The sequence below is a fragment of the Panthera tigris genome, chromosome C2 (genome assembly GCF_018350195.1).
Source record: "Panthera tigris isolate Pti1 chromosome C2, P.tigris_Pti1_mat1.1, whole genome shotgun sequence".
Taxonomy (NCBI): domain Eukaryota; kingdom Metazoa; phylum Chordata; class Mammalia; order Carnivora; family Felidae; genus Panthera; species Panthera tigris.
In genome coordinates, this window is record NC_056668.1 from 113,238,460 (window position 1) to 113,260,084 (window position 21,625).

Here is a 21,625-nt window from a genome sequence, read left to right on the forward strand (position 1 = left end):
AGTATAGATCTTCCTCAATTTACAGTGGGATTATATCCGGATAAACTCATGGCAAACTGGAAATATCTTAAATCAGCAATGCATTTAATATACCTAATATACGTATGATCTTACACATGTCATAGCTTAACCTAGCGACCTTAAATGTGCTCAGAACATTTACATTAAGCAACAGTTGGGCAAAATCATCTAACACACAGTCTATTTTATAATGAAGTATTGAATACTTCCTGTAATTTATTGAATACTGAAAGTGAAAAACAGAATGGTTCTAAGTGTATCAGTTGTTTTCTCTTGTGATCACGTGGCTGACTGGGAGCTGACTGTTGACTGACTGTCCCAGCATCACAAGTATCACACTGTATACTGCTAACCTGGGGAAAGACCAAAATTCAAACTCTGAAGTACAGTTTCTGCTAAATGCCTATGGATTACCTGCCACGATACAGTTGAAAACATTAAGTTGAGCCATAATAAGGACTGTCTGTACTCAAAACAGATAGTAATACTCTCTTTGAACATATTATTTAAAAACCTAAACTGTAAAACCTCAGTCTATTACATAAAATAAGTTTTTCATAGATTTTACTGTATGCAGTTCTGGGAAAGTAATAGCACTATGTTGAAAAAGTAAAACAGTAATTTTAAGGTGTAGTAAATTTTTTAAAATATGGAAAAATAATAGAAATTCTAAATTCTTTTTTTAAAGTTTATTCATTTTGAGACAGAGTGTGCGTGCTTGGGTGAGGGATAGAGAGCAGGAGAGAGAATCCCAAGCAGGCCCTGCACTATCAGTGCAGAGCCCGAAGTGGGGCTCAAACCCCCTAACTGTGAGATCATGACCTGAGCTGAAACCAAGAGTTGGATGCTTAATCAACTAAGACCACCCAGGCACCCCAGAAATTCTAAATTCTTATGAATGTTTTACCCAATAGATGTGTTTGAAAATCTTTTTAGAATCTTTTGAGATTTGAATATCCAGAAAATTCAGTTGGTCTAATCCCTTTCCTGTTTAAAGACAAGAATAAAAGAATAAAAATGGAATGTAGTTATTTCTAACCCCTTGCTATAATATTCTAGAAATGATATCTCAGAGAAAAGCTTCAGAGTAGAATAAATAACTCAATTTCAATATACTTCAAGTTATTTTATTTTCTCACCTTTACTGTTTAAATTTATTGAATTATAACATGCATACTAAGAGCACAAATCACAACTGTACAGCTTGATGAATTCTCACAAAGTGACCATATCAGTGCTATCAGCAGACTGTATCATTAACTTCTGAGGTGATAAATGGCTAAGATTGAAGTATTAAAACCATCAATAACCACCACAAAGAGGCAAAGTAGTAGAGCAGGAAGTATAACTAAATCAGGTGGGAGCACACCTGCAAAAATAAAACAATTTGGCACACATTTTAGACCACATAGGTATTCTGTATCATCAGAACATGAGAAGATACAATGGTCTCAAACTGATACGTTCCTGACGTGGGGATTCTCCTACTGTGCTTCTCAACCCCCATCCCCCACCCCTTCCCTTGCGGCCGGGGATTTCAACAGTAAAAATACAAAACTTCAGAATCAATTAGATTGCTTAGCAACACTTTTGTCTTCTTTCATGAGCTACAGCTGTGTCACAAATCGTGCCCTTATGCGTTAACCTTAAATTTGAAAATCAACTTTTCAACGTCTTAAATGAGCTTTCTTCTTTGCCTCGATTGGCAGATCGTTTTTGTTCACCTGAAATTAAAATTATTGTAAGACGTCTCCTAATTCCTCGTTCAGTCAAAGCACCCAGAGGTTACTAAAGAGATGAGGGAATCACTGGGACTCTACCTTGTACACACAACCTATTCTTAGATCTGGGTGCTGCAATTATTTTACCCTTGGATAGCAAAAATATTACCATATTCATCCAGGGAACCCTTTCTTAGAGTTTTTAAATTCTATTTTCAGCGATTTCTTTGACCCACCAATAACTTTCCCAGTTAACCAATAGTTTACATAGGTCGCTACTTGTTCGGAATTTACGAGCAATTTACCCACACGTGATTAGCAGCCTTAAGGGGGTTCTTACTGTCAAAGAATCCACAGGATGTGAGGCACTGGTACCCCCAAAGCGGCGACAATGAAAGACTGGCAAAGCTCAGAAATGTTCGTGAAAGCCACAAACGGCAGCTCAGATTTCAGGTTGCCGGGGCGCGCCCGCGCGGCTGCCAGTATGGCCAAAGGGCAGGGGGCTCCAGGGAAGAGGATCCTATAGAGGACGCCCGAGACGAGCGTGGGCGACCTTGCCACTGCCACCCCCAACACGAAGAGGAGTAAACACTCCACATCCCATCACCAGGGCAACTCCGCAATCCAACACCGAGCTCAAAATTCCGCACCCCCAGCCACCGGACGCAGAAGACAGGCGCATCGTGGCCCAGCAGCGGGAACTGGAGGCGTCCCAGACGCCCCTGTCCCTGAGGTGCCGAACGCGACGGAGGAGCCGCCCTCTCCGCGGGCCTACGGCATCACCGCCAGCGACCCCACAGCATCCCGACCTCACCGCCGCACGTGGCGGCCGTGATTGTCCCGGAGCGGTATCCCTCCGCGCCCCCGCCTCAGCCTCCCCCTCCCTTCCCGGGACCCTTCGAGTCGGGGCGCCGCGGAAGGATCGCACGCACGAGCGCGCGCACGCCCGCCCCGCCGTGGCCGCGGAGGACTGAAAGGTGCCGCGGTGAGGAGCAGCGGCCGCGGACACCGTCGTCGCCTGCACTGCCGCTCCGCAGCCTCCCGCCGCTGGTTAGTCAGCCCCGCGGCTGCGGGCGGGCGGGCAGGCAGGCCGGGCGCGCTCCGCGGCTTGTCCCTCACCGTCGTCCCCGCGTCCTCCCTCCGCAGCTCCTCGGGGAGGGGGGCGGTCGGTGCCTGCGCAGAGCCGCCTCCTCCCCGCCCCCGCCCCGCCTCCCCCCGCGCCGCCGCCGCCGCCCGCTGCCGCCGCCGCTGCGCCTGCTGCTCCTCGCCGTCCCCGCTGCAGTGCGAAGGGCTCGAAGATGGCCGGTTGGCAGAGCTACGTGGATAACCTGATGTGCGATGGCTGCTGCCAGGAGGCCGCCATTGTCGGCTACTGCGACGCCAAATACGTCTGGGCAGCCACGGCCGGGGGCGTCTTCCAGAGCATTACGGTGAGGACCGGTGGCGGTCCGGGTTCCCGTTCCCATTCCCGGACCCGAGCGGGGCCGGCCGGCTGTGGGGCCACGGACGGCCGCGCCGGCAGGTGTGGTGGGCGTCCGGCGCCGAGGATGCGGCTGCCGGGCGGGCCGGGAGGCCGAGGCCCGGGGACGCCCCCTCTCCCGGGGCTGCGCTGACCGGCGGGGGCGGCGGCCTGGCTTCCCGGCTCCCGGGCTCCCTGACTGCTTAGGCGCCCCCTGCGTTCCCAGTGCCTGTCCGTGAAGCTGGGGGAGGGGGCGCGCACCGGTTGGGGCGGGGGGGGGGCGGCTTTTTTCTCCTCGTGCGGCTCTCTTTGGTCCCTTGCAAGCCCTGAGGTTTGCTTTGCACGTTCCGGGGTGGAAGCGGGGGCTGGAGGTGCGGGGCCGGAGCGCGCGGGGCCCGGGCGGGGGTTCTCCGGACAGCGCGCCGCCCGCGCCGCGGGCTGTGGGAGGCGGCGGCTGCCCGGCCCTCGGGATCCTCGCAGCGACTTTGCGTAGGTTTGCCGGTGTCCAGGCCTCTGGGGCTTGAGAGAAATGTACGCCGACAACGTAGGTGGATTCGTGAATCTCGACTTCAGCTCTGGTTCCATAGGATTTTTTTTTTTTTTTTTTTAATTCTCCAAGATGGCGAACTGCCATTGATTTCTCTCCTCCTCCTATGGAGATTCATTGATACACCGTTATCCCCAATTACGCAACATAGCTCTAAAAAAGGGGGGGGGGTGCCTTTATGGGGCTTTCAATAATCTGTGAAGGCCGAGGGCACACTTCACTTCTCCAAGTCCCTCCCTCTTTAGTGAAGGTAGTAAAGGAACTAATGCAGATTATGCTTCACAGTGCCTGGTTTTCTTGTGACTTGATGGCTTTGACTTGGTTGCCACATGTTTGGGAAATGTTACTAAACCTCCAGTGCTGCTTTAGTGTTTTGCCTCTTTCCGCACAAGGGTCTTTTTAAAATTGTGACGGTTGTGACAAATACAGGGGTATTCCCTTAATTTCTTAGCTCCACGCTCCCCTCCCCTCAAACGCCAGAATTCAGGCTCCCTATTATGGGTGCTGCTAATTATTCTGTACTACTTAACATGGTTCAAGATCTGGGTAGAACTCCGTCCTTGATGCTAATACTTTAAGGTCTCCTATAACCGCAGCGGACCACAGTTCTCATGGAGAATTGCCATCTGTCTGGTGATCAACTTTTTTTCTGCAGTCCTCTTGTCTTTGTGTGTGAGTTCCCGCTGCCTGGCTGGGAAGATTGCGGGAGTGTGCTTGGAAATGGCTGGGGCCTGCTATGACTCTGCAGTTCTGATGGGGGCGACGCCTTCCTTCTTATTCATGGAATGTTAGCATGCACGTTTTCTCCTTTCCGGTTCTGGTGGCTACCTCAGTTTCTTTCCCAGTCTCCCTCCATTTTCTCTCTCTTTTTAAAAACCATTACCTACTGCAGTGCTACCAGCAAAATCCTCTTTGCATTTGCCCAGCAAGAAAACTGATTACTGAGGTGGGAGGGGAAGGGAAGTTGCAGAGGAAAAGGAGAGTGGTTAGAAAAATAAAGAGGGAAATATGAATTTGTCAATGCGCTGAGGTCCAAGGTTTGAAGTTCATACTATGGGGGGGGGGGCGGGGAGCGGGGGATATTTCAAGTTATTTAAAGCAGAGTAGGAAGCTCTGTTATGCATGGGCATTTTTTCAAGAGGCTTCCAAGCAACTTTTAAGTTTGATGCAGCATAACTGTAATGTGACTGAATATGATTGACAAGCAGTTGTTAAAAGTTTATAGGTGAATTTTTACCATTACATAAGCATTTTAGGTACCATCTGACTTTGAAACAGTTTGTAAATCTCAAGTTTACAGTTTATCTGGTGTCAGCTGCCAGTTACATAGATTCTCTTTGCATCGACTGGTCTTTAGTTGGTACGCTGTTAACTGTGAAATTTAAGTGTTACAAAACATGTAGTCCTATAGGATTAAGTAATTCTTTAGAAAAAACAAACTTGATTTTACATTAGTGAGATGTGAATGTCTTGTAGTATAGTAGTAGTACAATCTTGGCAAAGTTCTTCCACCAAATGGAGGCCTGAAAGGAATTGATTACAATTTCATGTTTTTTTTCTTTTCTTTTTTTTTTTTTCTTTTTTCCCATTGGCGGGGGCAGCCAGTAGAAATAGATATGATTGTAGGAAAAGACCGGGAAGGTTTCTTTACCAACGGTTTGACTCTTGGCGCAAAGAAGTGCTCAGTGATCAGAGATAGCCTATACGTCGATGGTGACTGCACAATGGACATCCGGACAAAGAGTCAAGGTGGGGAGCCAACATACAACGTTGCTGTCGGCAGAGCTGGTAGAGGTAAGCACAGTACTCTTTTGGTTAAAATTTGCACGCTACAACTTATTAAGCAGTTTCCTTAACATTTTGAATAAAAGTGTTAGTCCATAATGGCTATTAAGGTGGTTTTTGTGAACTGCCCAGCACTGAAGGGAGGCACTCCCTTGCTTTTAGACTTACCTACTCTACAGCAGCTGCATATACAGCTCAGCCTCTGAGATCCTGACTTCACTCTGAAATAGAATATTCACATCAACTCTTCAGTTTCAGCTTTAGTAAACTGAAAATCCAAATTTGCCTTTTAAACTGCTTTACGTGTCAAATGATAATCTTACGGCACATCCAGATTGTTAAACTGTTCATATTGTTTGGTTACTTCAGTGCTTTTTAGTCTTTCACCTTTGCATCTCTTTCTTTTCTTGCATTTTAATTATTCACTGCTCAGCATAAAAAAGGAAAAATGAACATTTGCTCATGTTTCTATTTGAAACATTGCTGGGGAAGAGCAAAATAATTAGAATGAGGTTTTGTAGTAAGCTGCCTATTTACCAGAATATTTTCAGAGACAGAGCGTGTCTGTGATTTAAATTTGAAAAGTAGGAAATTATATTTCATTTATATACTTGGTCCAGAAGTTCTGGTGCTTCCTGACTGTTTTCAGCATTGCAGAAATTCTTGTTTCACTGTGTCTCACTACGTTTTTGGAAAAAACTTCCAAAATTGAGGTTTACTAGGACATGTAATTGATTTACAAATACATTTAAATGTATTAACCTGTGTAAATATTTTGTAAATTAAGAGGGCTGTGTAGCCTCAGATAGAATTGGCACAGCTGATTTTAAAACCAAATCTACCATGTGAATGAACTTGAAGCTACTCTGAGTAGCTATTATTTGCCCCAGTGGTTCTACCAACTCCTTGTGATTATCCTAAAGGTTACTCTTGTTTTCGTGTGAGTTGACACTTAAAGTATCTTTCTGTAGGAAAATTAGATAACTGAAGTAGTAGACAAATCTCTAAACATTAGTTGACTTCAGATAAATATGTTAAAAAGAAGTATTAACCATGTGACATAAAATCAGAATGAGATTTTTATACTCTACAGCACTACTGACCTCTAGTGGTAGCAAGTATAAAATCTGACTTCTGCATGTATTTTGGGGATAGACCTCTGAATTGCATCATAGAAGAACCTGTTGTTGGAAATAGTAAACCTGTTCCAGGATTTTCAACTCAAAAGCAAAGCATAATGAGCATATCAGTAAGCACAAGCCTTAAGTATTTTTTACTTGGTCTTTTCTGAATGGCTTTGAAAATGCTATTTAAAATTTGGTTTTGGTTTTCCTCTGGAAGTAATAGACACATTGAGTCTCAGTGGTAAGACTTAATGGTTTGTATTTAATGAAGCCTGTTAAAGTTGGGGAGAATTTTGTAAATAATCACCTGAGTTTTGTAAGTTTACATTTTGGGGGCTGTTCTGATAATTTGCCATACTAACTAGAAGTTTTTTGCCCTAAAATAGAATATAAATGATCACACATTTTTTTTCTTAGTGTAAAAATATTTTTATAGAGCACTGCAGCTGCACTGATTGGACTTCCAAGATGCAGTTAACAGTGTTTTTAGCGTATTACTAGTTTGAAAGTTCTCCTTTTTGGAGACCTAGATGACTTCAGTGCCTGACAGTTCACGGAAAACTAACTTAATGTTAACTTATTAATCGGGGTTCTGTCTGCTAAAACTTATGTGACTCTCTTGATTAACACTTCTTTTGAAACACTTTTCTTCTTTCTCTTTCAGTCTTGGTCTTTGTAATGGGAAAAGAAGGGGTCCATGGAGGCGGATTGAATAAGAAGGCATACTCAATGGCAAAATACTTGAGAGACTCTGGGTTCTAGCTGCTAGGCAGACTGTTAAGTATTAGGGTAAAATTGCTCTTAAACTTTCCTAGCTGTAAGCTTGAGTCTTAATTCTGGAAATTTTATTAGCAATGCAGGGTGATGGGGTATGAACCTGTGTCTCCTTTGTATCCCTCTGTTGGTGGGGAAAGGTGTCTTTCTTTCTGCCCTCCCCCCCCTTAAATAATTCTGTTCACTTTTGTTTTGTTTCCCTGTGTACTCCAGCATTGGTTATAGTCATGGGAAAGGAAGGTGTCCACGGAGGCACACTTAACAAGAAAGCATATGAACTCGCTTTATACCTGAGGAGGTCTGATGTGTAAGCAGCCTCTCCCCATCTACCTAGCAACTGTCTTCATCACCACCCCAATTATGGTCACAGTGCTACCAGACTGTAGATGGTAGCTAATTTTTCTTTACCTATTTTCTAATGTCGCGATTCCTGTTTACCCAATGGATCATTTGTATGTTAACCACTGTATGTAACCAACCCTTATCTGGCAACATAATTGCAGCACAATAATGATTTGCATGATACCTTGAAATTCGGGGGGAGGGGGCATGCCAAGTTGGGCATCACTTTGTCTTAGCAATTAATGGGATATTGATAACTAAAATAAGTTAATATTAAGCAAGGTGCCGGTTGTACAATCTCTAATTTGATCAATGTCTTTTCAGCACTTTGAGCATTTACTTAGCTCATTTAGTCTTCCTTTTGTAGCGCATGGTTGGGAGGAAAAAGTGCATGCATCTTTCCTTCACTCCTCTTTTCCCACCCTTCTCCCTTTGCACATAGGTATTTGGTTTGCTTCCATCTTTTATGCATTGCCTGGTTTATTTAACCAAGTAATATCCCTTTTGTTGATGAGCTATTGAAAGCTGCAGTAGTTTGCTTTTAGTATTGTTGTTGCACTTGAGTAGAGACAGACCTTTTGTCTACAAGCTATATGAAGAGTGCAACTGCAAAACAAGAGCAAAAGGCACTTCCTCCCACGACCTTACAGTAACCATACAGATCGAATCCCCAGGGACATTCCATCATTGCAATAGCTCAGATTTTTGTTCCTTTTTCTTTGCACACCAGCTCTATTCTTTAGTAAAATTGTAAAAGGCTGCCATTATGGACATTAGGTATCCCAACATAACCATCTGGAGTGTGTCCAGTTTGTTCTTCATAGGACCAATTTTATTTGCAGCTTGAGTTTTTATATGAAGTTGCATTATTGTGGACTTGGCTGTCTTGTGATAAATTTTTTTCATATGTGTTCTGTGCCATACTATTGTTAAAATGAACTGTTGCTATTGTGAGATGGATTTTAACTGACCTATTCAAGGTTTCTTTCGAATGGCACTACTTTAGGGACATTCTAGTATTTGCTTCTATTGTTTGGGCCTTGTGGATAATGTACAGATTTAAAAACAAATCTTGTTGCTGATTTGTCCATTTCTTTCCCTGCACTTTGTTACATCTGGGATACAGTCTAACTCATCTGATTTAATATGCATTTAAAAAAATGCCATAACTATTAAACACCTTGTTTACAGACAGATGAAATAAATTTATTCCAACCAAATATTCTAGACTCCTGTTGTTTATGTAAATTGTTGTCTTATTGTTACAGTTGATTTTTGACACATTGGAATATACAGAATAGGCCAGGCTCTGTTATAAGCATAAAGTCTTAAAATTGAGCTTATGGCCTAAGCATTCCATATCCTGTAGTATTTATTATAGATAAAATGAGTGCCTGGGAATTTCTTTTTAATGGGCTTTGATCTGTTTTTTTGTTTTGTTTTGTTTTTAAAGGCTTTTAGCCATCTTTGGGTTTGTGAGAAGAAAATTGACTTGCCTACTAGAAATTAAATATTTTTTTCTTGTTGCTGGTCTCTAGATGTGAAATCTAGTGAGCAATAAGGAGCCCAGTGCCAAGAAGGGTTTCTGCATTGTGGATTCTTCTGTGTTGAACTGTCATGTGACTTATTTAGCTTTGAAAGCTCTATTGGCATTGCTGAAGTCAAGCAGCTGGGATTCCCATAAGACAAGACCTTCCTTAGGCAGCATGTAAGATAATTGGGATATTCCTGCAGTGTCTGGCTTTGGAGTGACCTGTTAACTATGACTACGTAATGGTCATGTTTAATTTTATAGGTCATAAGGTCCCTGGGATGTATTCAAGTTTAGCAAATGTTTAATACTGGTTATGAACTGTCAAGCTCAGAGCAGGAATGCTCAAAATTTGGGGGGGGGGGTCTAAGGAAAACTGGGGAGCTGGTTGTAATGCAGATTGTGGGCTCTGGAAGTCCCTTTAGAAATAATTGCCAGGTCAGCCTGATTGATTTTAAGTGGCCTGTGTGCTACCCTTTGAGAAATGGGTTAGGTAATGGGAATTTCTGCGTTACTTAAAATACACTGTTCATAATTAAAAATTCTTTTGACAGTGTTGTCGGGCATTAGTTCTGAATTAGTATATACAGGGAAGTAAAAGTATGGAAGATAAGGAGTTTGGGGCTACTTTGGTAGTTGGGCATGTCTTGAAATTGAAAATCAAAAACTTTAATTTCTTCACCTGTTAAGATCCCAGTTATGAACACAAGATGGGTCAAAAGAAAATTGGGTGGTTGGGTTGTGATGACTTGATATTTTACAGTAATAATATACTATAAAAGTAATAACACACAGTGACCAAAACTGTGAAACCCTTAATGAACCTATAAGTAGGTTGAAGGGATGTGTGTGTTGGTGTTGGTAGGGGAGTAGAAAAAGAGAGGGCAACTGTATTGCTAAAATAGTAAATGATGAAACTAGCCATTGGTCCCTACCCACAAAAAACACTTATGAAAATGTATACATGTATCTTTATACTTCTAGGAACTTAGACTAAGAAAATGGGGCTATACAAATTTGTATACCAGAATGCCCATCACACCAAGTTACTTAAAATAACTAAACTTGGAAAACTGCAAGATTTAACTTTCAGAGTGATGGGTTGAGTAAATTATTCTATGTCCAGAGAATAAAACAGTCATTGAATAACATGAGAAAATGCTCACCGATAAATGTTCAATGAGGTAATAAACATGTTGCATACAGTGTAAACACATACAGTGTATAATGTATACATGTATTTTACATAGGTATTTCTGAAGGCAAAATATCAAGATAAATTCATCTCTGGGGTAAGTTTCCATGTAACTATACTTTCATACAATCAGAAAAGTTTTAAATTAGGGAAGTATTTTTTAATAGAAATTAGATTTAATTTTATTTAATGTCTTATTTAAAAAGCTATATAGTTCCACCAAGAAGAAATTATGAGAAATCTCAATGAATATTAAGAAAACTAGTAACAATCCTAGACAGTTGTTAATTGACACTTCATAATTTTTTTTTTTTTTTTTGACCACTAAAAGTAACAGTTGGAGATTTTAAAAAGGAGGGCAATTTTTCCTCAGAAAAACTCCCCAAGACTTAAGTTTAAAGGAACCAAGTCTTGGATCTGTAGTTTAAGGACTGAAGGGATACAACATTTAATAGTACATGTTTTAGTCACTTTTAACTTTCCCTTTTAAAAAATGGTTTTAGGTATATTTTTATTATTTACCTTAAAAATTATAAAATCTATTTTGTATTCATGTGGCAGATACTGAGTGCAGTGTTCTGTCTTCATACCCTGCCTTAGGTTCAGTGAAATTGTACAAATGACCAAACAGGTTTGGAAAGGTCAGGAGTGTGCAAGTACATCAAATTCCAAAGCTCTGCTTCACTAATAAACCGGCGATTGTGTTTCTCAGGCCTGTGTGTAAAAGGAGGTTGGGGGTGAGATGACCTGGTGTCGGTGGATACTGAATTCAGCCTTTTATTTTCCTATGTGGAAATAACTATTTTTTAAATTATTTTTTCAAAAAGAAGTTCAGAAAGTAAAATTTCCCCAGTTGTGTTACATTTCTCTTAAACTTAATTTTTTTTTCACATTAGACTCTTATACATTGTATCCTTCGTATTTTCTGATACGTTTTGTTGACTAAAAATTTTTCATGTCAATATAGCTTGATCCAGACATTTATTATTTCAAGGCTGTATAGAAGTCTACTGTAAGGATGTACCATAATTACAATAATGTACCATAATGTACACTATTATTGGAATGAATTTTGGCAGCAGTTTTAACTTTTGGGGGTGGGGGTCCCCAATTGGTTGTGAGCAGTTACCTTGTATAGAATTCTAAGGTGGTGGTTTTATCTGACCTAAATTACCTTAATTATTATGCCTTTGTAGCACTGTGCATATAAATAAGGCTAATGTGGGTAATATTACAGTAGAACAAATATTTGCCATTTCTTAAAGTGGAAAACGTGTTTATTAACATTCAAACTCCCTTCATACAAGGCCATATAAAAATTCTTAGCATTTTGATTATACATAAGTCTATATTTTCTACATAGTTACAGTGATGTATATAATTTAGCTTTTCATAATACATTATTTAAATACATCATTAGTTAAACATAAGCAATTATTTTCAAATCCAATACTTGAACAATTTCCTCTGTACATAGTTTAGCAGGGCTAATTAGCATAAGATGCTTTTTGTTAAGAGGTATGATCTGTATTAACAGAGTATTAACAGTTGCTGAAGTTTGGTATTTTTATACAGCATTTTCTTTTTTGATCATAACACAAACCCTTAAGGATACTGAAATTCAGTAAGTCAAGTCCAGAGACATGTTACTTTAACTGATGAATCAAATTCATACATAACACTATAGTATTTAAAACCTTGGCGGGGGGGAAAAAACAAACCTATGAAATCTGCACTAGTACAGACCATTCCTGTCAGGATAAGACTACTTGGGAATAGAAAGAAAAAAGACAGCACTGAGTTTCTTTGTGGCGCTGATAGAAGGAAAAATACTAAATTGTTACCCCTATGAGTGATGGTAATTTGGGAAAATACAAAAACAAATATATTCCAACTCAACAACTCTAGGTAAACTTTATGCAAATGGAAGTTGCTTATTAGCTCATGCTAGGTGGCCACAGCATTGACCTTGTGTGTAAAACACGAAACATTTGCATACTGTGATCTAGGTCTTAACCGCAAGCTATACGGAGGAATTTTTTTTTTTTTAATTGTTTTGGCTATAGTTCATTCCAAAAGAAGAGTTGATTTGATGCTTGAGTTACGGCACCAGTCTATTACTAGTTATCAGTGAAATGAAGTATACTCCTGCAGATAAATACCAGATCAAAAAAACCTTCAGTAATCTGATAGAATACTAAAAAATAAGTTATTTCTACAGGAATCTCTGAAGGGAGCAAAAAAATTTTATACCTAAATAAACATTTATTAGGAAATAACCCAATCACCCTCTGAAGGTCAAACAGTATTTGCTATGTTGTAATCTCGTTCACCATTAGGCTGCAGCTGGACTACAACACTATGTGCATTAATTTCGTTTTCTGCATCACTGCTGTCGGTATCTTCGTTGTCATCCTCTTCATAGTCTGAAGATTCTGTCATGTTCTGATGTGAGCGGGATTCCGACAAGGCCCCAAATGACTGGGTGCTGACAGATGCCAAAGGTCTAAGTAAAGGGGTACGTTCTGACACTTCATTTTCTTCTTGACTACTGTCTGTGTCAGAGTCTGAGTCGCCTTGAGAAGGAACAACTTTTTGCTTGCAGACTGGACAGGTTTTTTTGGTTTTAGTTAGCCAGGGGTCTACACACTTGCAGTGATAAGCTGTTAAAGCAAAATACACATCTTTTAGATAGTATATTGTGGTTGAGAACATTACATTTTTAATTTCTTGCCATGTTTATTCACGTTCTTCTGATCTATTAAGTATCATGTATGGACAAGAGAAGAAAAGTTTGTCAATTTTTATAAATCTACCTCCATCCTTTAATGACACCACTAATTACTAAAAGACCTGGCCTATAGTGTACCAATAACTCTTTTGTCTCCTCCTCTAATACTGAGCCTAAATACAAATTACGTGTAAATTCAAAGCAGTATGTAATTATTCATACCATGGGAACAAGGAAGGATTCTGAGCTTGTCGCCATCTTCATATTCATCCAAACAAATGGCACATACATCATATTCATCTCCTATGACAGACAGTAGTAAATAAAATTAATGAAAAGAGGTAGAGAACTTTCAAATTCTTAAAGTGAGGTCTTCCTCAGTTATTTTAAATGTCTTTTGATTGACCTTTTGATCTGTAAATGATACCTTTGTCTTGTTTCCTGTCAGATCAGGGAGCTGCTTTAAGTTCAGGAACCTGAAGTTTTAATTTAAATAATTAACCTTTTACCTAAAATAAGAAATTAAAAATGGATGTCAAGTTTGTTTACCTTAACTTTGCAAAAGATTATTTTTAAAAGAATCATCATTGTAATAGTGTTTCACAGGACTATACAAATGCGAGTTTTGAAATACACAAAGACAACAAAATTTTACTCTTTAGATTTCTTAAAGTCTGGGTAATTTTTAAAGTAAAAATGGAAACAGAACATACTCAAGTGTTTTTTTTAATATGTCAGTGGAAAAACATTTGGAATGAGACACTAAGCTTCAAATCTCCTTTCCAAGATTTACTGGCTTTGTGATGCTTGGTAGGTTAGTCTTTGATATCCAGTTCTTTTATCTGTAAAGAGATTCTGTCTACCTTGCAGGTTTGGGAGTGAGCAAAAGGCCAGGCACATAGGTATTCACTAAATGGTGTTTATTAATACTGCTGCCCTTTTAATTTCTTATTTGAAGTTACTACCTTTAGAAATCACGAAGGTTTATTAATAGCTCTTTTTGGAATTCATGTGTACTTGATTTTAAAGAAATTAGCAGTCTTACATACAGCAGCTTTTAAAGTTGAGTCGGTAGTGGCAGTGACCCGTGACTGTTTTCAATTCGGTGTTTTCCATTAAGTGTATACGATAGGTACAAACTTAAAAATCCCAGGGAACAAAAGATAGATTCATCTGCCTTCACCTTGGAAGGCAGATCAGAAATAAAGCCATTGTCTGGATAGTTTGGATGAACATGACCCATAAAGGGAATGATAGTTCGATCAATCCCTTTAACATCCTTTAGTCATTTAAAATTGTACATTCAGGAGGAGTCCTAAAAAGAAAGCTTTAATAACACTTATTGTTTTTTGTTCAGTGTTTTGAACTTGGTTACCACAGAATCAAGTATCAAATGCATTTTATAACAAATACAAGCTTCTGTGTTAAAACTTTGTGGAATTCGGTGAGACGGATTATATGTATCTCAAACTATTAAAACTATTAAACTCAAAGATCAAACTATTAAAAGAGTAAAGGACTCCACTATATCTGTAATTATACATTTGATCCATTTACATGGAGGATGGTTTTAATCAATTCAGTCATCACTGATTTCTCATATCAAACTTTAAATTTTAGTGCCCATCAAACGGTTCTAGTTACCATTAGAGGAGGTAATCTGGTGGATAAAGGCCTCAGTCTTCTTCAGAGGGACGATTCTGAAGCACATGGCTCCTCAGAGGGACTCTGGGGGATGGAGACCCTGCCGTCCACAGAGGTAACTAGCTCAGTAAGACCCACTTCATTTATCATTCCCTCACTCTTCCCCACTCCCTCACTCTTGCTTCCTGAGGTTATTTCCCCAAGAAATCCCCTGCATCTTACTCCTTGTCTCAGGTTTTGCTCTCAGGAAAATTCACACCATTACAACAGTTTTAAACATTGGATTTTTAGTAACAATTTTATGTATATTCTGTCTTCGTGTATCTAATATCCTATTACTTTTTGCTGAAGATTTAATAAATTCCTGTTGGATCTTCAGCAAAAAGTAATAGGATATTCTACTTGTACTTTATTATATGTGAGTCCTCAGATACTTCTTTTTTAAAAATAAAGACAACAAGGGCAAAAGTTGTGTAACACATGGCCTAAAATCTAAAGGAAACTCTGCTATCTAGAAAAGTATCATTGGAAACATCTATTACAGAAGCTAAACTACAGGGTTAAAAATATCAGAGGTTAAGTTCTAATACTACTAAATTTATTTATAAGGCCATCATTGGAAGAATTATTTGTGCCAAACCTACTGATTTTGTAGAATTGTACTGACATTTAATTGACCATCTCCTTGCTATTATAAACTAAGGAATAACTTCCTATAGCCATTTTCAGCCAATACCTCTTATAAATGACTTTTAAGATGTGATTTGTGTTATTTAATTCACTGTGTTATGGAGATGGAACCAATGATTTAGTATTTATTCTGAAGTGAAACACCTCACAATTTGTTTCCTTATAAAATGCCACACATTTTTCAGAAAATGATACAGTTACTATAACTGAACAGGAATGGACTGGTCCAGAGCTGTGCCCCAAGGCTCTAAGCCTCATTTTCTTAAGATAGGGAGGTTATCCTGCATTAGCCAGGTGGGCCCAGCGTAATTACAGAGGTCCATAAAAGTGCAAGAGGGAGGCAGAAAAGTTCACAGTCAGGAGGATGTGACTGGATGAATGGTCAGGGAGATGCTATGTTACTGGCTTTGGAAGATGGAGGGGGAGATTAAGTCACTAAGTTTATGGTACTTTGTTACCAGAGCAATAGGAAATTCATACAGGCAGTGTTGGAGTTAGCCCTAAATATATGGACTTGATACTTCAGAGTCACTTAGCTTTCCTATCAGTCCTCTGAATCGTTCCAGGAGATGGATTTATAAGAAGATGGTGGGTCAAGACTCAACAGTATAGTTTGTGATGGTGCACCAGACTGGTGCACCCAGTGCTCTGTAGAGAACTAACCCCCCTGGCCTTGGACTTGGGATGAAATGGTAAAGCACACGTGAGAATGCTGGGGGTTTTCATCGTAAAAATTTTATTTATTAGCTCTGTAACCTAGTGCAAGATACATCTCCATGTTTCAGTATTCTCAAAACAAAAATATTAACATACCTGTGTCTTAGGATTGTGGATTAAAAGAACTAACACAAGAATATTTTACATAGTGTTTGGTACAAATCGCCCCCTGATAAAACTGGCTGGATAGGAATACTACTCATGACCTGGTGTACTGGGAGGAGGCTGATCTCTAATAGCACCGTGTGCTTCTGTCACACCAGATGAGCTGTGTGCCTGAAGAGAGGTAAGAGCAGTGGTCATTGAATCTGTTGTATTACATAGGGTAATTATGTAATTTAATGAAATATTCAGCAGTTCTTGAACTGTGAGTATAAAAGACTGGTTTTATTTGACAAGCTAGGGTGACTATTAAGAACCCTTATAATAAAAGCTGTTGCTCCCCCACCCCTCGCCAGCCAAAATGAGATTATATGAAGTATGGGTGAGAAATGTAAGAGATTGGACAAATTTATGTATTGATAAAAAGAATGAAAGCAGAATCCAATTTTGCCCCATTTTAAAATGTCTGAAGCTAAAAATGGTAGGAAATGCATCATGTACCATGACAACCTAGAAATCCAGTCAGTGGACTCCTACTCATGACTGTGGCCCAACAGCAGATAACTGTTCAGTGGCTTTATCTGTAACTTAAAGTTAAATTTGAGGCATTTATTTGTATGGTTTGTAACTTTAGCAGGTTTTTAAAAAAATAACCAATTTGTCCTCGGTACTAGTAGCATAAAAGGGTTTTACAAGTGGTCATAAATGTTTGTTTTGTTACTGTTTGCACCATGCTATAAAATTTTGCTTAGTGTAAACCACTGGTTTTTAACTGGAGAGGATTCTTCCCCCCAGGGACATCTGGTGACATCTGTAGACATTTATGGTTTTCACAACAGGGAGATGGTGCTGCTGGCATCTAGCAGGCCAGGGATGCTGCTTAAACATCCCACAGTGCTCTGGACAGCCCCTCACAGAAAGGCTTATCCCATATAAATGCCAGTAGCACAGAAGTTGAGAAACCCTGATAGAAAGCCTCTCCAGGTTTTGTCAAATGACAGCAACTTTGCTAATTCGTTAGTGGGTAGATGTTAAGTTATAGGAGGGATGAGATTCATGTCTGTTATTTGAAACAGTATGGAAACCTTTCTGTCTAGAATGTTTCTGGCATTATTACTACTTGAATAATGTTTTAGAAAAATTGCATGAATGCTCTTTTAAAGTCCCATCAGTCTGGAAATGTTCTATAAATAGACAGAACTTTGCTTTTTCTCCTGTAAATCTGTTCTTCCTTGTTTCTCTCCAAAACCTTGGATCATCAAATACAGCAAAGGCAATGACCCATCAGAATAGGAATCGCGTAGACTTAAAGCAGCCATTGCAGTGGCATGAACTGCTGATCAGGCCTGGCGTGCCCTGAATGTCTCTTTTCCTTAGAGCCTATATTCAATCTGTCACTAAGTCCTGTAAATTTTTATCTGTAAAACATGTCCTGAATCTGTCCCCTTCTCCATTTCCACAATTACTCTGGGCCAATAGCTTGGATTACTAGAAGAGCCTCTAGTCTACCTCCTGTTCTGCCGCCTGTGGTTTTTCTCCGGCGCAGCCAGCGTGATTTATTTTATTTTTTAACACATCATGTCAGTTTCATTTAGATGGTTCCCCATCTCTCTCTCCCATCTCCTCTCACACCAGCCTTACCACCCCTTCACACATGCTTCAACCACACTGGCCTTTCATTCGTGAACAAACTAACACAAAAGTTAAGTGGTGACCTGCATTTAGCCATGTTGTGACAGAAACACTTGGACATAACATTAGATCTAGAAAGAGGAATCCCCGTTTCTAGAGATGACTAAAAAATGAGCTAGTTTGAGATTAGCTATGGCACATACAGATTGATGCAAAACTTAATTGTTCAGTTTAATAACAAAATAGACCAAGGCTTAAGTCAACTAGAATATGTTTCTTTCCTTAAGTAAACAATACAAGAGTGAACATTTAGGGCTAAACACATAGAGGTTTCATGAGAGATAATAACAACATTTTAAATAACTTGCCCAGGGAAGATGTACCATTGGGTTCATGAGGTTCAAAGCAAAAATTACTGTTGTGGTAGAGAAAATACCTTGCCACTTATTCCTTACTTTACCAGTAAAGAAAAAAATGAACACTCTTTCTAGCAAGTAAACTGAATTTTATCTTCTGTTCTCTTCTCCTCCATACCAGTTCCCAAGAATTCTGAACAAAAGAACAGGACAGAATATTTTTAAACCCAGATTTGCTTGAGAATTCTTCCTGATTATTTTTAAGCCCTGGACAAAGGAACTAATATTTTTAAGGTTACAGTAAAGGCAGTTAAATGTAGTCATAAAAATTAAGCATGTCTCAGTTGATAGGTTAAAGAAACAAAAAACTATAAAACTGAGTATTGCTCCACTTTTACACATTCTGCTTTAAAATGCCGTATTGCTTTTTTCCAGTCCCTGAAATAATATCCTTTGCTTTTTACACCTATCTTGGAAGATCTCAATGATGAAGCTATAAGGCACAAGTGTCTGGTAACTTAAGGTTTATGTCTTGGGGATCAGGCTCCTTCACATACTGACTGCAGGGGAGACAGCTCGCATGGAGACTGCCTCAAATGTTTAGTAGAAGGATTAAGTGAAAACATAAGGATTTTTCATCTGCTCTGAAACATGGTGTGTAGTAACCAGTCTTTTGGTTATAGACTTGGGAGAAATGCATTAACCGAATGGGCCAGGAAACCACAATTTCAATTGAAGAGCTATTTTTGAGGGCAATAATGAGTAGTAAAGAGCCAAAAGGAAGTTGGCTGCTTCAGAAGCAAGAAAACAACTAAAACACTATTATGTGTGTTAGAAATGGCTAACTTGATATTTAAATCACTTAAGTGTTAATCAGCACAAACACTTCTGAAAGAGCTGCCAAGTGAAGGTCAATGAGAAAGCAAGGTGATCACATCCCCAAAGTATGGTCAACTATGAGAGTACTGACTAACCTCACAGATATCGCTCGTGCCACGGCCTCAAGTGTGGTTTCTGTGGGTGGGATTCCAGAATATGCCTATGGAAAACTGGCAAATGCCAAATTTGTTTTGTTTGGCAGATATTTCCAAAATATTATAAATTCCCCTACAGTTAGCATTTCTACTACATTCTAAGCCTACAAGAATTCTCAAGACTTGCATGGTTTGGTGCTGTGACTCACTAGAGTGGTGAGTACCCATAGAAGTGTTCTATGTGTTTTCAGTCATCTATAGTTGTATTTACAACTGTGAGAAAATGGCAACGATTGGGATTTTTTTTTCTTTCTAACATCTATGTGTACTGTGTCAAAACCATTAGCATATGCTAGAACATGCATGACAAATAGTCCTTTTTTTTTTTTTTCCTTTAAATGTCAAGTCTCGTGGTAACCAAAACATTTTAAAGCAAAAATACAACCAGCTCAAACTTAGGGCTACTTTCGGAAAGAAACTTCACGTGTAATATTTACAAAGTTACATATTTTTAAGCTGCTTCATGATTTTGGCAATCTGTTTTTTTTTTTTTTTTCATCATAAAGGAAATGTTTAATCACTGAATTTTTATAACACTAATATTTATGATTTTTATTTAAGGTTTTGTGTTTATAATAATTGCCACCAAGTGCTGTGTGCCAGGCACTATGTTATAAGCATTTAACATACTGATTTCCATATTGATTTAAATCTTCTCCCGCCCCGCCCCCCCCTTATGAAATATAGGTACTGTCAGTCACATTTACACATGAAGGAGTACACGGAGAGGTTAAGAAACTTGCACAAGGTCACACAGCCAATAAATGGTGATCCAGAATGCCAGCACAGGTCTGTGCTAAAGTCTAAAGTCAGACTAAAGTCCATCCATGGTCTTAACCATTAGGCCTGTATTGTCTTCTAGCACACCTGCTTAGAATTTCACATTTAAATAATCCCCTTTGATTCACAATGTAAAAAGAGCAAGCGTTTAAGAAATACTCTTATCCTGTCACTTAATTAGAATTAAAAATGTTTCCAATTCATAAGCCAGAGCACTTTTTTCCTTCATATTGGCCCATATGGAAAAGGAGCAAAGATAGTTTATTTCTGTCTCCATGGCTTCATATTTTTACAAACCTTTCTAGGATGCTACAAAAGAGCAGCTATATTCTAAAAGTTTAATTGAAGAACACACATTCTTTATGTGTTCTGATGATGAAATGTGATTGTGCACAGTAAGAAAACAAATGACTCCACTGAAGGAAAGAGCAGGACACTGGCAACTTCGTTTCTGGAAATGTGTTCATGAATTACTTCACTAATTAAGGATAAGAATAAAAAGTGCCTTAGAGGCCATAAATCCATATAACAAGTTTAAAATTCAAATTTAAGCATTGGGCAAATTCCATTTTGAGAGTGATTTTTTTTTTCTTTTTTAAATGTTTGTTTATTTTGAGGGAGGGGGGAGAGACAGAGGGAGAGGGAGAATCCCAAGCAGGCTCCCCAGTGCAGGGTTTGAGCTCACAAACCTTGAGATAAAACTGACTGAGCTACTCAGGTGCCCCCAAGTGATTTTCTTTTTAAACCTAAGTTTCCCTGTCTTCCCTATCTTACTTGGTTTTAACTTGATTGCATTATGCAGGTAAACTGGAGTTATACCCAAGATCTTTCTGGATACAGGAGCAAGTATATTAAAAGATTTGTCATTATCTTGAAGTTAAAAGGCAAAATTAAAGGGACTTGATAATGATAAATATTGTGCCAGACCTCAAGTACTTACATTAAGTAGTAAAGGTATTGTTATTCTTTTTTCATTACTCCTTTTCAGGCCCCTAGAAGATCAAGATTTGCAACACCCTTCCAGAGCCAACATCAACAAACTCAAATTATGTATATCCCTAAGTAGTTGCGTGTTCTAATCCAGTAGTTATTTTTCTTTTCCCTCATATAAAAGAAATTAAACAAAAAACTTGAGCAGCTTCAGGCACCCTTGGACTTAAAGTGGAGGATGCACTGGGCCTACATTACTTTTACATATAGCAGAATTACTTCTAGATACTTTTTTTTTTTTTTAACGTTTTTTCATTTTTGAGAGATGGAGAGGGACAGAGCATGAATGGGGGAGGTTCAGAAAGAGAGGGAGACAGAATCTTAAGCAGGCTCCAGGCTGTCAGCACAGAGCCTGATGCAGGGCTCGAACCCACAGACCGTGAGATCATGACCTGAGCTGAAGTTGGATGCTTAACCGACTGAGCCACCCAGGCACCCCACCTCTAGATA

The 21,625-nt window shown here is 39.4% G+C and overlaps 2 protein-coding genes and 1 long non-coding RNA gene across 10 annotated transcripts in view; 1 reads left to right on the forward strand and 2 right to left on the reverse strand.

Annotated features, from left to right (window-relative positions):
- Positions 1-1,132: 1,132 nt before the first annotated feature.
- On the reverse strand, positions 1,133-2,572 carry LOC122230582. Its single transcript, XR_006207574.1, has 2 exons — positions 2,083-2,572; positions 1,133-1,390 (listed from the first exon to the last, which is right to left on the reverse strand). It is a non-coding gene; the product is annotated as an uncharacterized LOC122230582 (long non-coding RNA).
- Positions 2,573-2,951: 379 nt separating this feature from the next.
- On the forward strand, positions 2,952-21,099 carry PFN2 (profilin 2). Of its 5 annotated transcripts, XR_006222196.1 has the most exons (8): positions 2,957-3,172; positions 5,350-5,542; positions 7,645-9,481; positions 10,555-10,596; positions 12,839-13,017; positions 14,851-14,989; positions 16,431-16,567; positions 20,988-21,099. XR_006222196.1 is itself a non-coding variant. In XM_042999145.1 (4 exons), the coding sequence occupies exons 1-3, from the start codon at positions 3,041-3,043 to the stop codon at positions 10,581-10,583; spliced, it is 354 nt and encodes a 117-aa protein (XP_042855079.1). In that variant the 5' UTR covers positions 2,953-3,040; the 3' UTR covers positions 10,584-10,596; positions 12,839-12,926. The 5 variants fall into 5 exon arrangements, 4 of the variants coding, with proteins under 4 accessions (XP_042855080.1, XP_042855079.1, XP_042855078.1 ...); XM_042999145.1 differs by lacking the exons at positions 7,645-9,481; positions 14,851-14,989; positions 16,431-16,567; positions 20,988-21,099 and having other exon boundaries at positions 2,953-3,172; positions 12,839-12,926; XM_042999144.1 differs by lacking the exons at positions 7,645-9,481; positions 12,839-13,017; positions 14,851-14,989; positions 16,431-16,567; positions 20,988-21,099 and adding an exon at positions 7,322-7,433 and having other exon boundaries at positions 2,953-3,172; positions 10,555-10,572.
- RNF13 (ring finger protein 13) overlaps positions 11,740-21,625 on the reverse strand; it is a 163,250-nt gene continuing 153,364 nt past the window's right edge. For 3 of the 4 annotated variants that reach the window (XM_007086312.3, XM_007086310.3, XM_042999141.1), the window contains exons 9-10: positions 13,453-13,533; positions 11,741-13,162 (exon numbers count right to left, since the gene is read on the reverse strand). In XM_007086312.3, the coding sequence (XP_007086374.1) occupies positions 12,798-13,162; positions 13,453-13,533 (446 nt within the window). In that variant the 3' untranslated portion in view covers positions 11,741-12,797. Of the gene's footprint in view, positions 13,163-13,452; positions 13,534-21,625 lie in introns of all 4 variants that reach the window. The other variant, XM_042999142.1, reaches the window with a different exon arrangement.